This window comes from Micromesistius poutassou (assembly GCF_964030765.1).
Source record: "Micromesistius poutassou genome assembly, chromosome: 3".
Classification (NCBI taxonomy): domain Eukaryota; kingdom Metazoa; phylum Chordata; class Actinopteri; order Gadiformes; family Gadidae; genus Micromesistius; species Micromesistius poutassou.
This window is the reverse complement of record NC_140273.1, coordinates 6,774,876-6,787,736: the sequence shown is the minus strand read 5'-3', so window position 1 is coordinate 6,787,736 and position 12,861 is coordinate 6,774,876. Positions and strand designations below refer to the sequence as shown.

General features: G+C 44.0%; 2 protein-coding genes across 2 annotated transcripts; one reads left to right on the top strand and one right to left on the bottom strand.

Annotated features, from left to right (window-relative positions):
• Positions 1-185: 185 nt before the first annotated feature.
• Positions 186-1,370, bottom strand: rhbdd2 (rhomboid domain containing 2). Its single transcript, XM_084465094.1, has one exon. It carries the CDS (start codon positions 1,146-1,148, stop codon positions 192-194), a length of 957 nt encoding a protein of 318 aa, XP_084321220.1. The 5' UTR covers positions 1,149-1,370; the 3' UTR covers positions 186-191.
• Positions 1,371-1,518: 148 nt separating this feature from the next.
• chic2 (cysteine-rich hydrophobic domain 2) lies at positions 1,519-6,795 on the top strand. The gene is made up of 6 exons (XM_084466146.1): positions 1,519-1,781; positions 2,250-2,304; positions 2,619-2,774; positions 3,602-3,658; positions 3,926-3,985; positions 4,257-6,795. Exons 1-6 carry the CDS (start codon positions 1,651-1,653, stop codon positions 4,305-4,307), a joined length of 510 nt encoding a protein of 169 aa, XP_084322272.1. The 5' UTR covers positions 1,519-1,650; the 3' UTR covers positions 4,308-6,795.
• The last annotated feature ends 6,066 nt before the right edge of the window (positions 6,796-12,861 follow it).

Sequence of the window (12,861 nt, the reverse complement as noted above, 5' to 3'; positions counted from 1 at the left end):
TTTGTATGTCCCCATTGTGTATGTAGTCCAGGTAAAAAAAAGAAAAATTGCAATATAAAATTAGCATGAAAATGGTCTGTAATGTTACTGAAGCCAGGCAAAAATAATCATACTAATTAGAAAGAATGTGTAGTACTGACTTGGATGTGTTGTGCATGTCAACAGAATTGAGCATGTCCAATGTGCTACTGCTAGTGACTATGATGCCCATGGCATGTACTGTGATCATGGCTATGGTTGTAGCTGTGAGTTGTTGTGTGTCCCCCGGGGAACTCAGACCCGAGTCCTTGAGGGGTTGAAGGGGACCCATTCCCAGCGGCACCGGGAGCATTGGGCCACCCTTCGTAGTACATCTGGGGAGCGGTGGTCCCCATGGCAACGGCACTGGACAGCGGAGCGTATGCTTGGACCGGGTACGACCCGGGTGTTGGGTTGAATTCAGGAAGGAGCGTCTTCCGCCGCTCCTCAGGGGACACGGGCACGTGACGGACCCCAGGAATGTTCCTTAGAAACTTGAAAGGCGCCGACTTCTCCAGGACAGATGCTCTGGCCTCCGACATGTCCAGTACGGAAAGCCATCCCTTACCGTACACCCATCCGATCAGAATGGCAATGATGTTGCAGGGAAGCACAGTGTGGGGAATAAATAAAAATGTGACCATGAGAAAAACCCAGGGGAGACTCATTGTGGGTATGCTGACACCACAGAAGAAACCTTTGGCCATACGAGTGTGCATGGTGGTCACAGCAACGAGGGCCAGAGCTATTGGCACCAAGCCCTCCGCAGGGTTTTGTGTCGTATCGTGGAGGAAGAGATCCATCAGGGCATAGCACAGCCCCGTGCACGTCGATAGAGTTACGAACAAAAACAGGAATCGAACCGTTCCCACGCCTTTTTCGAAACTGCCACAGAGCAGCACCAGTACTCCAATGTTAAGAAGAAGCTGGACAGATGTCCTGTGATAGAAAGGGTAAATGAAGATCCGGTGCGCCTCTCCATTCATAAAAACATTGGCACCCACACTAAAGACGGCCTCAGTTAAAATGAAATATTGTTTGAAGGTAAACAAGAGGCACGATAAAAAGACCACCACGAGTATCCCACTTGTGACTTCAGGCGTTGCATCTTTGAGAGTCTGTAAAAACATATTTAGACTTAGGCTATGGTTGAGTTACCGTAAGATAAACGATATCCAGTAAATAAGCTCCCACGGATGTATTACAAAAGTTTCCCTTTCAGACAGAAGTCGGAAGTTAAAAACCAACAGACATATTCATTTACATGATATTTATGTGTGGCTTAGCTTTTCAAAGTGGTGTTTTCACACATAATTGATAGATATAACTGCAATCGATGGACACTATCGACCCATTTACAAGAAGAACGCGGAAGAAAACACTTCGTCGTTGTCGACCGTGGTCCCCTCATTTAAATCAGTGACGCAAGCACGTTTCGCCCCCTTCCGGTGTCGCGTGGTACTGCGGCGGATGTTGATGTTTTGTTTTGGAGCCCACGGAACGATGTGAGCTGACGTCCCCGGGATTCAGATTTTGGTCTTTTGTACTTGTTTCTCGATACGGTTTCTTCTGTTAGTCGGCATCGTGTCTCTCCCGGCAGTTGTACCGGGAAGCGCGAGGCCGAGTCTTGCGATGATGGAGGACTTTGATGAGATCTATGAGGAAGAGGAAGAAGAGGAGGACGAGGACAGGGCCGCAGAAGAGCAGCTCCTAAAGTACGCTCCGGACCCGGTGGTGGTGCGAGGATCCGGCCACGTCACTGTGTGAGTCACCGGCGAGGCTTGCGGGGAAAGGCAGTGGTCCCAAGGATGTGTCCGTAGCCACTTCTTTTATACTTAAGTTTCACTTTGGCACAGAGAAGATGTTAGCTTCTGGCTAACTGTCACAAGCCTACCAGTTAGCATTAGCGCTCCTTGCCTTAGAGGACTGCCCCATTACCTTTTTAATGTGGCTATCATTAGCCAACTCTAGCCTTCTATGCTAGACATATAGCTAACGTGTTATCTTGTCCGGCATTATATTGTCTGTCCAAATATGTAGAGATTTTATTGGGAAGACGGCCAAAGGTCTTGATGTTGTTCCTCGCTTGTGTCTTGCTGTTGCCACCAGCCTATTATCATGTTTCCTGCAGTATGTTTAGCCTAGCAAATCCTGTGTTGTCATCTTTGTCATCTGTTCAAAAGCCGGGCCACTGACAAGTTTTAACATCGTCCTACTTCTTACCCTGACAGATTTGGACTTAGCAACAAATTCGAGTCAGAATTCCCATCGGCGCTCACAGGAAAGGTGAGGGTTTGGTTTAATTGAAATATGCTCATAACCGAATTCTAACTAATATTATATAATTTATATATATTTCTGTTTATAAAAATATGATAATGTTAGAAACATATTGGACAAAAACATGTGAAGCAGATATCTTGAGTTAACCTATAGCACATTAATATATAATAAATATATCAGTCGTATTCTGATACCTAACGGCAAATACATACAACCCAAAAGAATATCATCTCTACACATACAATGGTAGAAGTGTAGTGCAGGTGCGTCTTATGTGTGGGTTGACGTTTGGTCTGGATGGGGGCCTGTGTTGTCAGGTGGCCCCCGAGGAGTTCAAGGCCAGCATCAACCGGGTGAACGGCTGCCTTAGAAAGACCCTCCCTGTGAACGTCCGCTGGCTGCTCTGTGGCTGCCTCTGCTGCTGCTGCACCCTGGGCTTCAGTCTGTGGCCGGTCATCTGCCTCAGCAAACGGGTGAGATGACACGCACACAAACACACACACGCACACTTGTCCATACCTACGCACACGCACATTCCCACGCACATATACAATCATATGCATGCCCACACACACACCACATTCGTACATGCATACATACATATACACACACAAATATACACGCACTTGACATACATATAGCACACTTACACATACACACTCACACACATACACTTTTCATATAATTATTCCATAATTTCACGATTAATTACTAAACAATGACCAAAGACCAATGCTAGCAACATAATGCTCCTATGCTCCCAAAATGGCAGCGGTCATTGCGATGTGACATTGCAATATAAAATACCTATATTTACTGTATGAATACATTTCCAAAATAAATGGTTGCATTTGTGACCAATTTGGTCGCAGTTTTAAGCCCTGTATTAAACAAAGACAATAACTTGTAGTATCATTCTAGGTTGAGGACTGTAATTTACCCATATATGCTATGAATTGGGATATTTTTCTTTTGGCTTAAGTGGTATTAAAACTGTATTAATAGATCTTTCAATTAAACTGGTTGAAACCTGTAGATACACTGTACAGTATATGGCCCTTGATCTGTCTATTATTGTCTTTTCCAATGTTTATGTTGGTCTGGTATCTGGCAGATAGGCAGTACACCAGTGGGGTCGTATTCCGTCATTTGACATGCCTCGCATTTATATGGACAAAATATCCTGTGACTCTACAAAGATATGATAAATAAAAGAAAAAATAAATAAAAGAAAATAATCTCGTAACTGAGTTTGTATGACATCAATTTTTTTTATCTGTGATTGTGTCCCCTTTCTTAGACACGGAGATCCATAGAGAAGCTACTGGAGTGGGAAAACAGCAGACTTTACCACAAAGTAAGTTAACATGTCTGTGGTTCAACTACAGGTCATAGTCTCCCGAATTATGCTACAGCATATAATCTGCCTGATGTCTTGTGGTATCAAAGGACATAAAACATATTGTTAGCACATATTGACCTTGAATGGACATTTGACTCAAAGACTAATTAAATCCTAGTCTTGAAGTGTCTACAGAAAACCGGACAATAAAGCTTTGCAGTATATCTCTGATCTCTGATCTTTCCATCTGCTTTCCCTCTCTGTGTCTCCTGTCTCTCTCAGCTATGTTTGCATTGGAGGCTGAGTAAAAGAAAGTGTGAAAGCAACAACATGATGGAATATGTAAGTATTTCTTTGGTTTGGTCATCATGAAGATGAAGCCTCACTGTGCTGTGTGCATTGGTACCTCATGTGCGTGTACGTTCAATTGTTTGTTTGCTATGACAATGACGATGACAACCCCAAATGGATGTGCTATAATATATGCTGTGGCCATCTCTTTATGTTGTGGAGCTCATTCATACTTATTGAACATATTTCTTCTCAGGCCACAAGCCTTAGTATCATCCGTTCCGCACAAATATCTGACAGACATTTCTCTTTACATCCCCAGGTCATCCTTATAGAGTTCTTGCCCAAGATACCGATCTTCAGACCAGACTAGTTGTTGTTGAGCCCATACCCCCCCCCCCCCCCCCCTTCATCCCATGAGCCCAGCGCCTTCACAGAACCACAGTGGCACCCTGTGCTTCCTGATGAAAAAACCTTCCCCAAAGGCCACCCACATTTTATGTTTACAGGGTGTCACCTACTTTCCCTTTCTACTCTTTGTAGCCACCCTCACGGACACCTTCTTAAGTTGTTTACAAATCGGACAAGCCTATCTTATAAGTTATTTTTGACTGTTCTGGGGGAACCGTGTTGGGCCCAGTTCAACTGCACGGTGCGGTTCTCTGTCCAGGGAGCAGGGCACAGATGGACCGGCAGGTTGGACACCGGAACTCAGAAACTGGAACCGTGTCATTTTCCCCTCCCCTCCTGCAAGACACAATCAGAATTTGATGATGAGGGGGCGTGGGGGGGGGGGGGGGTGGTCTGTCCAGAATCTCTGTTTTTGTTCATTATGCCAACGATTCAACTTCATCTAACAGAACAATAACAACACATGATATCATCACAGAGCAGAATTTCCCGGGCTATCCCCACCCCATCTGCAGATCCTCCTGATCAACGCCAGACGCAAGCTAAAAGGAACAAAGTCGGACCATGCGACAAAGGCCTCCCTTTTTAAATGTACTTTACGGTAGTGAACTCCACTAGCTAGCGGCATAGCTTAAGGTCGACAGCCCCAACTTGAGCCGAATAGCCTCTTACTCCCTCTAATCCCCTGGTAGAGGCCCCAGCCCACCAGCCCTTCCCCCTGTGTGTTGGGGGCCGAGAGTCAGCCTAACCCTAGTGACAATCACAACGTATCGACCGCACTCCCCCTGAAGGGGGGGGGGAAAGACCGATGGTATTCTTCCGAGACAATGAAATGTTTTGGGTTTTCTTTTCAACGCTGTCCCTGTCTCGCCGAGTGATACTGTCATCACTTGCTGCCTAACAACCGTTGCTATGAAGCAGCGGCAAAACAAGATGAGGTCAACGGATCCTTTCGGGATGAGGGACCAGAACATTGTTTTTTTGTTTTTCTGTACCTTTATAGTAACCCCACCTGACGTGCACCTGAGGGCAGGAGTGTGCGTCTGTCTGGTGAGGTGTGGAATCGCATATGGGTTAGGATGCATTTTGTGTGTGGGTGTGGTGTGTGCGCGTGCGTGTGTGCGCAGGAGAAATGTTAGAAGACAATAAAACCTGTAGAACTTGTCTTGATTCTGCCTAGTAGGGTTCAGTCCATGACATGTTGGTTAGTCCTCAACGATCTCGTGAGTTTAATTTTGTTATACTTAATCTCAATGTGCAACATGAAAGAGTCTCTGCGTTTGTATCCGCTTACTTGGCCTTCGATCGACTGCGGTACAAAGCACTTTGTATTGGCGGTCTCCTTTGGGGTCATGGCAACACAACCTGCACAATGATTCTCTCCTCCCTTTTCTCAGGCATCCTCGCCTGCTGTGCGTGCGTGTATATATGAGACCGGGGGGGGAGGGGGGGGGGGGGAATCGTTGGATGTATTCCATTTAACAAAGTGTTCATTTTTTTTTGTAAGTTACTGTTCATGTTTAGTAAAGTCTTCACCCGCGTGGACACCACACAGCACAATCAAGAATTTGAGTAAACGTCATAGATTCCATCCACAGGCGTTGCTGCCGTCTGCACAAGTGATTCTGTGGTCATGATCTGCCCTTCAGCTCCCCTCTCCGGTTTGACCTCTTGTCATGGGCCTCCGGTCACTCAGCCGTAGTGATTGTATGGGTCGCACTCAGGGCGTTTTATTTAATCTAGCTATGTGTCGGTTTTTTTTTTAATATCTGTCTTTATAGATGGATAGATATTAAAAAGTATGATTTCTAACCCATTCAAAGTAAAGAATTTCTTTTTTTGTAAGTGTCATAGATACATGACCTTAATTATCGACTTAATAACTCATGGAAAAAATTGTTTTGTTATTTTTACATCGAAATATGCCCAGTAACAAACAAGTTCTCGCCTTTTTGATGCCATTAACAGCAAAAAAACGACAAAACATATTCCAATGTGAACCAGGCCTTTTCTTTTATTCTTTTTTGTTGCCCTGGTTTGTGTTTTTCAAAGTCTGAGCAGACTGAATGGCCACTGGGTTGCCTTGTTAATAATCACCCTCCGTTCACATTTAGTTCTGATGTTCTCCATGAATCAAGATGTAAAGCTGTGTGTGTGTGTGTGTGTGTGTGTGTGTGTGTGTGTGTGTGTGTGTGTGTGTGTGTGTGTGTGTGTGTGTGTGTGTGTGTGTGTGTGTGTGTGTGTGTGTGTGTGTGTGTGTGTGTGTATACACCAATGGTATCAGTACATCCGAGATAGTGATCGAACCCTGTCCATTATGTGAGTCAGTTTTATATAATCCATAGTGTTCTGACCAAGACCTTGCGTGTGCGTGTGTTAATGGGAGACGTGTAATATATGTATGTATGACACAAAGTTTATGTACAGTAATAAACTACCCATAAACAAGACCATGCTAGTTCCGCCTCTCCACTCTCACAGCCTTTGTGAACATTATTTGATCCATTGTTTCTAGGGATTTTAATCAATTAAAATGGCATGATTGTCCGTAGTTAATCAGTATGTTCAAAATGCACCGTAAAGGGCATTTTTAAAGTTTTTAATGCTCTTTACAATATGGATACAAAATCTAAAATATGCTTGCTTTATGCAAATGTCTATCGTTTGTATTGGAGATTGAGAAAAAACAAAAACCCAATGTGTCCAACCTTTTTTCTAGCATTAGCACAAATCAATGGGCTGAAACAATCCAGGGACCCACATGGGTCAAGCACTTACCGTTATGCTCAAATCACGACTCATGGCAATTAAAACAATGATTAGAAAGACCCTTGACGATTGCTGTGCTGCCGTTAACCCCCATTGATACCTGCATCCCTATTTTCAGGCATGCAAACTGGTTTGGGGTGAAAAAGGTGAGAATGATGCGTGAGCCGAGGGAAACACAGACCCACTAGGGCAGTGGTTCTCAAACTTTTTACCATGAGTACCACCTTAGAAATTATTTGGCTCTCCAAGTACCACCGGAATTAAAATAAAGAAGGCATTAATATTAATAATATGATTTATTATTCACATAACTTTACTTGACTGAACAACCAACTGTAGACTATGTAAACTCATGTATTGTATTTAAACACTTGCAACGAGACAATACTAACAACAGGTCAGAATATAATGTTTAGGTTTGAAGGAGAATGTAGCCTACTCAGGCACAAATTGAAAATTAAGAATAGTAGGCCCTACTGTGACCTTCTCAAAGTAATCCTGGGGAATGTAGGCCTACCTATAAGAATAATAATAAAAAAAGAAATTGGTAATGGCGACTCTGGACCTATCATGCTTAGTGAGAGGGGTGTGCGTGGCTCTGTGAACAGAGTTCTGTGATGTCTGGGTCGATTGAGGTTAGCTTTAGCCTCAGACTTGGTTCATGATGTTGTGTCAATAAGCTCCACCTGTGTTGCGCAACTTTACCGTGCATTCACGTCGCAGCCGCGATTGCATTTGGATCACGGCAGTGTTTCCCACAGACCAGGGGGGTATTCCATCAAAGTCGCTGATGAAAGCGGCGATTAGTTGATTAAGCCTGGTTAGAACTAGCGCCAACTTCCACTTGAGGCTAAAGCCGTTCCATCAACGCAGATCAGCCGCGCGTTGCTCAGGTTAGTTCAAACCAGGCTCACGTTATCGTGGATTACGCGCGTTCACGAGATATGTAACCAGCCCAGAACCGTGAATGTCGAATCATGGATCAAATGTCCGAAAAGGACCGAGCGGGATCTTTTCCAGCGGCGAACAAAAGCTGCTTGTGGGGGTCTATGAGGAGTACACGCATATAATAACTCAAAAAGGGAACACCGTAACCATTAATAGAAACAGGGAGGCTGCCTTGCACAAAAATCGGCGATCTGTTGAATGCATAAGTAGGCCTAGTATTAAGCGTAATATTTAATTTAATATTGACCATGGATTTAAAAGCAGGGAGATAGTCTCGAGTTAACGTGTCGGACTTGTAGGCCTACCCGGTCGTCCGGGGTTCTATCCCCAGTCCGCAATTAATAGTAGGCCTAGGCTAATATAGGAAGTATTACTAGAGATATCAAATAACTTTTCATGCCATTTATTTTCCATTTCTTTGAATATTCTTAATTAGGTTATTAATAAAATTAACGCCAAGAATACTACACATTAGAACTCGGGTCGCACGTATCACAGGGCAAGTGCTAGACCATTCACCCAGCCGCTGATTACTGATAACGCGATAATACATAGATTTGTGTAAATATGTGTTGAACAAATAGCCACAGTAATAATAGATAGCAATTCATTGAATTATTTCATTTGCGTCATTTAATCTTAGACCCTTAGTGAAAATATACGCTGTTTGTAGCCTACTTCATATATGTACATTTATGACAAAATTGTGAGGACTGGGCTTTGCGGAACCTTCTGATGGTACAATTGTTGCTGACAGATGGATTTCTCTGAAACACCGCTCAAGTTAGCCTGACAGTTAACCTGCTCCCGACCAGGTTAGTTTGGTCGGATAAATTGCCATGGTTACTTAGCGGAGATTCCCTTAAGTGACGTTCATGGAACGCAACTCCAGCTGAAAGAAGCCCGGCTTTATGTTTAGCTTGATGGTTGTTTGGTCGGATAAGTTGCCATGGTTACTTAGCGGAGATTCCCTTAAGCCACATTAATGGAACGCAACTCTAGCTGAAAGAAGCCAGGCTAAGCAAAATAAGCCCGGCTTTGGGTTTAGCTTGGTTGATGGAATACCCCCCAGGTAGCAATGTGTGGAGGATTTGTTGAGGGGGGGGGCATTATCGTTAATAGAAAATGCGGATCATTTTCTTTCTCGTGTGTCTCGTTTTTCGCCCGTGCCTAAAACCGCAGCGCATTTGAAACTTGTGTGGCGGTGCGGCTTATTCTGCTTTTTTTAATACATAAATGAAAGGCTTGCGGTTTATCCATGATGCAGCCTGTATGCGGGAAATTACGGTAGGCCCCGACAGGGCGAACCGGACCCCGACTTGAAGCGGCGGTGTCTTCTCCCTTAAGGGGCTTATTTTAGATAATAACCGGCGACGTTCTATAGGCTACATTATTACACGGCTACTTGCCGAAACGAAAAAATAACTTCACACGGTGTGTGAAGTTGTGTCAACCAGTCACGTGGTTTTTGGGGAGGGGAGGGGAGGGGTTTGAGCCCATCCGCCATGCTGGTAGCACGGTTGCCAGGAGAAACGTTGTCAGAGCTAAACACTTTAAATATCAGCCCATACCACCGTTCAAGTCCTCCTATCATGATGAATGAAGGAGAAAGCCCAACTGGTCCGACTCCCGACTCCTTACTGAGCAGATTATAAAGTCAATACAATAAATTATCTTACAATAAATGATTAGATAGTAATCATAAGTAAGAGTAGTTATAGGCCTAGGCCTATTATTTTTTACTTCAAACCATTTATTTTTATTTGAAATAAATAATGATGATTAAAGTGTTGTATTACTATTAATACATGAGACAAATAATGATGGGTTAAGTGATTTATTTATATTTATATATTAAATAATTAAGGATGATTAAAGGTACATTTGTAACATTGCCCCCGTGTGTTTTAACCATCACTGATGGTTGCGATATTCCTAAATCGTCGTCATTGCAAAGTTGCATTTTCCCTGTTGCTAAATATCGGAGTGTTATTCACTAATTCCACAAGAATTCCACACAAACAAGTTTGATACCCTCACGATTTTGCCTATATCGCCTTATCAATTCACAGTCTTCCGTCTCCATAACATTTCGTCTCGCAGCCATTTTCCGATTCTTTGTGAATAGGACTTACTGAGTTAGGAGTCCTCTCGAGGACTTTTAAGCTCTCCTAGACTTAGGTGCTACTTTTAGGCCTAAAATACTTTGTGAATTGCTCTTTGTGAAAAAAGTTAGGAGTCCTAAATTTAAGACTGACACGCCCATTATTTTTAGGAGTTACTCCTAAATTCGCCACTTATGACCTACTTTTAGCCCTAAGATTCTTTGTGAATACGGCCCCTGGACCTTTAACCACCTTGCACATATATGGACATAGTGAACTACTTGGTTTTTGGCATCAGTCAATATACGATGCAAGAATTTAAAATCCATAAATCGCTAGAAAGCTATGAGACATTCTGCTGTGGTTGGGTGCAAGACCTGGCCATCTACAAGCCTCCAAACGCTCAAAACACTGTTGTACTGGCAAAGGTAAGTTGCTTCACCTTTTGAGTTTTATGCTAATACTAATGTGTTGTGAATACATTGCGTTGACCAAAGTGACAAAGTAATTTACCGCGATTGTTTCGTAAACACTAGATTGTAACGAGGTGTTCCATGCACACAAACGTTAGATTAACTTCCCACATGTTTTTCAGCTTGTTATGCTGATTTGATTTTAGCCCAATGAAACATACTAGGCATTGTGTGTTGGGGGCTTCGAAGTAGACAAACCAGTTCTGGTTAGGCTAGGGTAGTTAATGGTCTGGTTAGACTTAAGCAAGCCATTAACGGTGTGAATGAAAGGTCTGTGAGATTCAGGCTGCTGACAAATGTAAATATGGAAAGCTGCATACAAATGGAAATGGGGGTCTAGACTAGGCTGTAACTTAAAAAATATAAATAAAATGTGTCCCTTGTCTTCAAGGCTTTTTACTGTTTCTCTAATTTATTTACCTCTTCATGCATTCACGACGGCTCTGCGAGCCTCCACTCACCCCATGGGTCATCCTCACACCATCGGGGCAAGTGTGTTCGGCCCACTGTACATGCATGGCTGGTGTAGCGGAGTCGTGCACCCATGTCGGAGCCCTGCTGTTTATGGTCGATGCCTGTGTACGGTTAAAGGAGAAGGCCACAGTCACAGACGAACCGGCCTACTGGAAGCTGCCAAGCAGCATTAACAAGGTCCTGCCAGAGGTTGGCCAACGCATCAATTTCATATCTGCTGCAGCTACACGGAGGTCTCTAAACAGATGAATAGACGGTGAGACCCACAATAGTCCTGCGCTGAGAACACGTCCAGCCAAAACAGCCAATGACACACCGACACCAACACCGGAAGAGCTAGCAGTATTCTACCGGGAAATCAGCACGACAGGGACAAGATCAGCAATTTTGAGTGTGCTACCCGAATATTGTGAGTTCAGAGACCCTATTCGGCCCATCCGCAGTTACAGTTACAGTCTCTGGCTAATGGAAGCGGCCTTGATAGGAGTGACTTGCCTGCGCTGCAGAAGCACTGCCAGACCATAGGGAGCATTGCTGATGTGTCTGAGGAACAGGCAGTGCAGATAGAGAGAAGGACGCGGGGACAGCACAACTCATCACTTTGGTTTTCTGCACGGGCTGGAAGAATCACAGCCTCCTCAATGCATTGTGTTTATGCAACAGACATTAGTTCACCAGCACCCTCCACCATAAAGAGGGTTTGTTATCCTACACGTGGGCCGGGAACAGCAGCCACCAGTTGGGGCATCAAACATGAGGAGACAGCGAGGCAGGCATACACTGCCCAAACAAAGGATCAGCACACCGATCAACAAGTGGAAACTTGTGGGTTTTTTGTCAACCCGGCCTTCCCACAGGTAGGAGCATCGCCAGATGCCATTGTTACTTGCACTTGTTGTGGGAAAGGCTGCATAGAAGTGAAATGCCCCGCGAAGTACAAGGACAGCACAATCCTTGGTGCGTACTCATCAGATGACCGCAACTTCTGTCTGCATGCTGTTGATGGTCAGGTGCACTTCAAGAAGAACCACCAGTACTACACCCAGGTCCAGACCCAACTGTTTGTAACAGAGAGTGCTTACTGTGACTTTGTAGTGTGGACATTGAAGGACTGTGTGATTCTGCACATAGCTCCAGACAAAACATTTTGGAATGCACGGCTTCAGAAGGCACAGGACTTCTTTGTGAAGGTGGCTCTCCCTGAACTTGCGGTGCAATATTTCTCGATACCACCTACCTCCCAAGCATCACCTGGCCCCAGTGTGCTTCGTGAACTACAGCCACAGACCGTGGTGAAGAGTCCAAGGAAGCAGTCTGCCCAAAAAGCACCAAAGCGAACAAACGCAGTGTGGTGTCTCTGTGCTGGACCAGAGGAAGGTCAAATGGTGGCCTGTGACAACCAGAACTGTACAATTCAGTGGTATCACTTCCATTGTGTGGGGCTTGTGGACACCCCTTCTGCTGACACTGCATGGTTTTGCCCTTCTTGTGCTGAATAGTATTGATTGAGATTGTACATCCATGCACATTTCTTTTTGATTTCTTTATTGCTATTTTTAAATGTTTATTTTTAAATGCACATTGTTCTTTTGCACTGTTTACTGTTTCAACCTTTTGAAATGTTGCACTGTCAATTTCTATTTATTCAATTTATAGTTCTATTTCTATTCTAACAGTTCTCAATAAATAATGTTACGCCATATGTTGTTTCAAGAATTTATTTCAACACGAAACAGTAAGGAGGCAC

Coding starts and splice junctions, on each gene's coding strand:
- rhbdd2 (XM_084465094.1), bottom strand. CDS start 1,148: ATGTTTTTACAGACTCTCAAAGATGCAACGCCTGAAGTCACAAGTGGG.
- chic2 (XM_084466146.1), top strand. CDS start 1,651: ATGATGGAGGACTTTGATGAGATCTATGAGGAAGAGGAAGAAGAGGAG. Junction 1,782..2,249: donor GGATCCGGCCACGTCACTGT/GTGAGTCACCGG, acceptor TTACCCTGACAG/ATTTGGACTTAGCAACAAAT. Junction 3,986..4,256: donor GCAACAACATGATGGAATAT/GTAAGTATTTCT, acceptor TTACATCCCCAG/GTCATCCTTATAGAGTTCTT.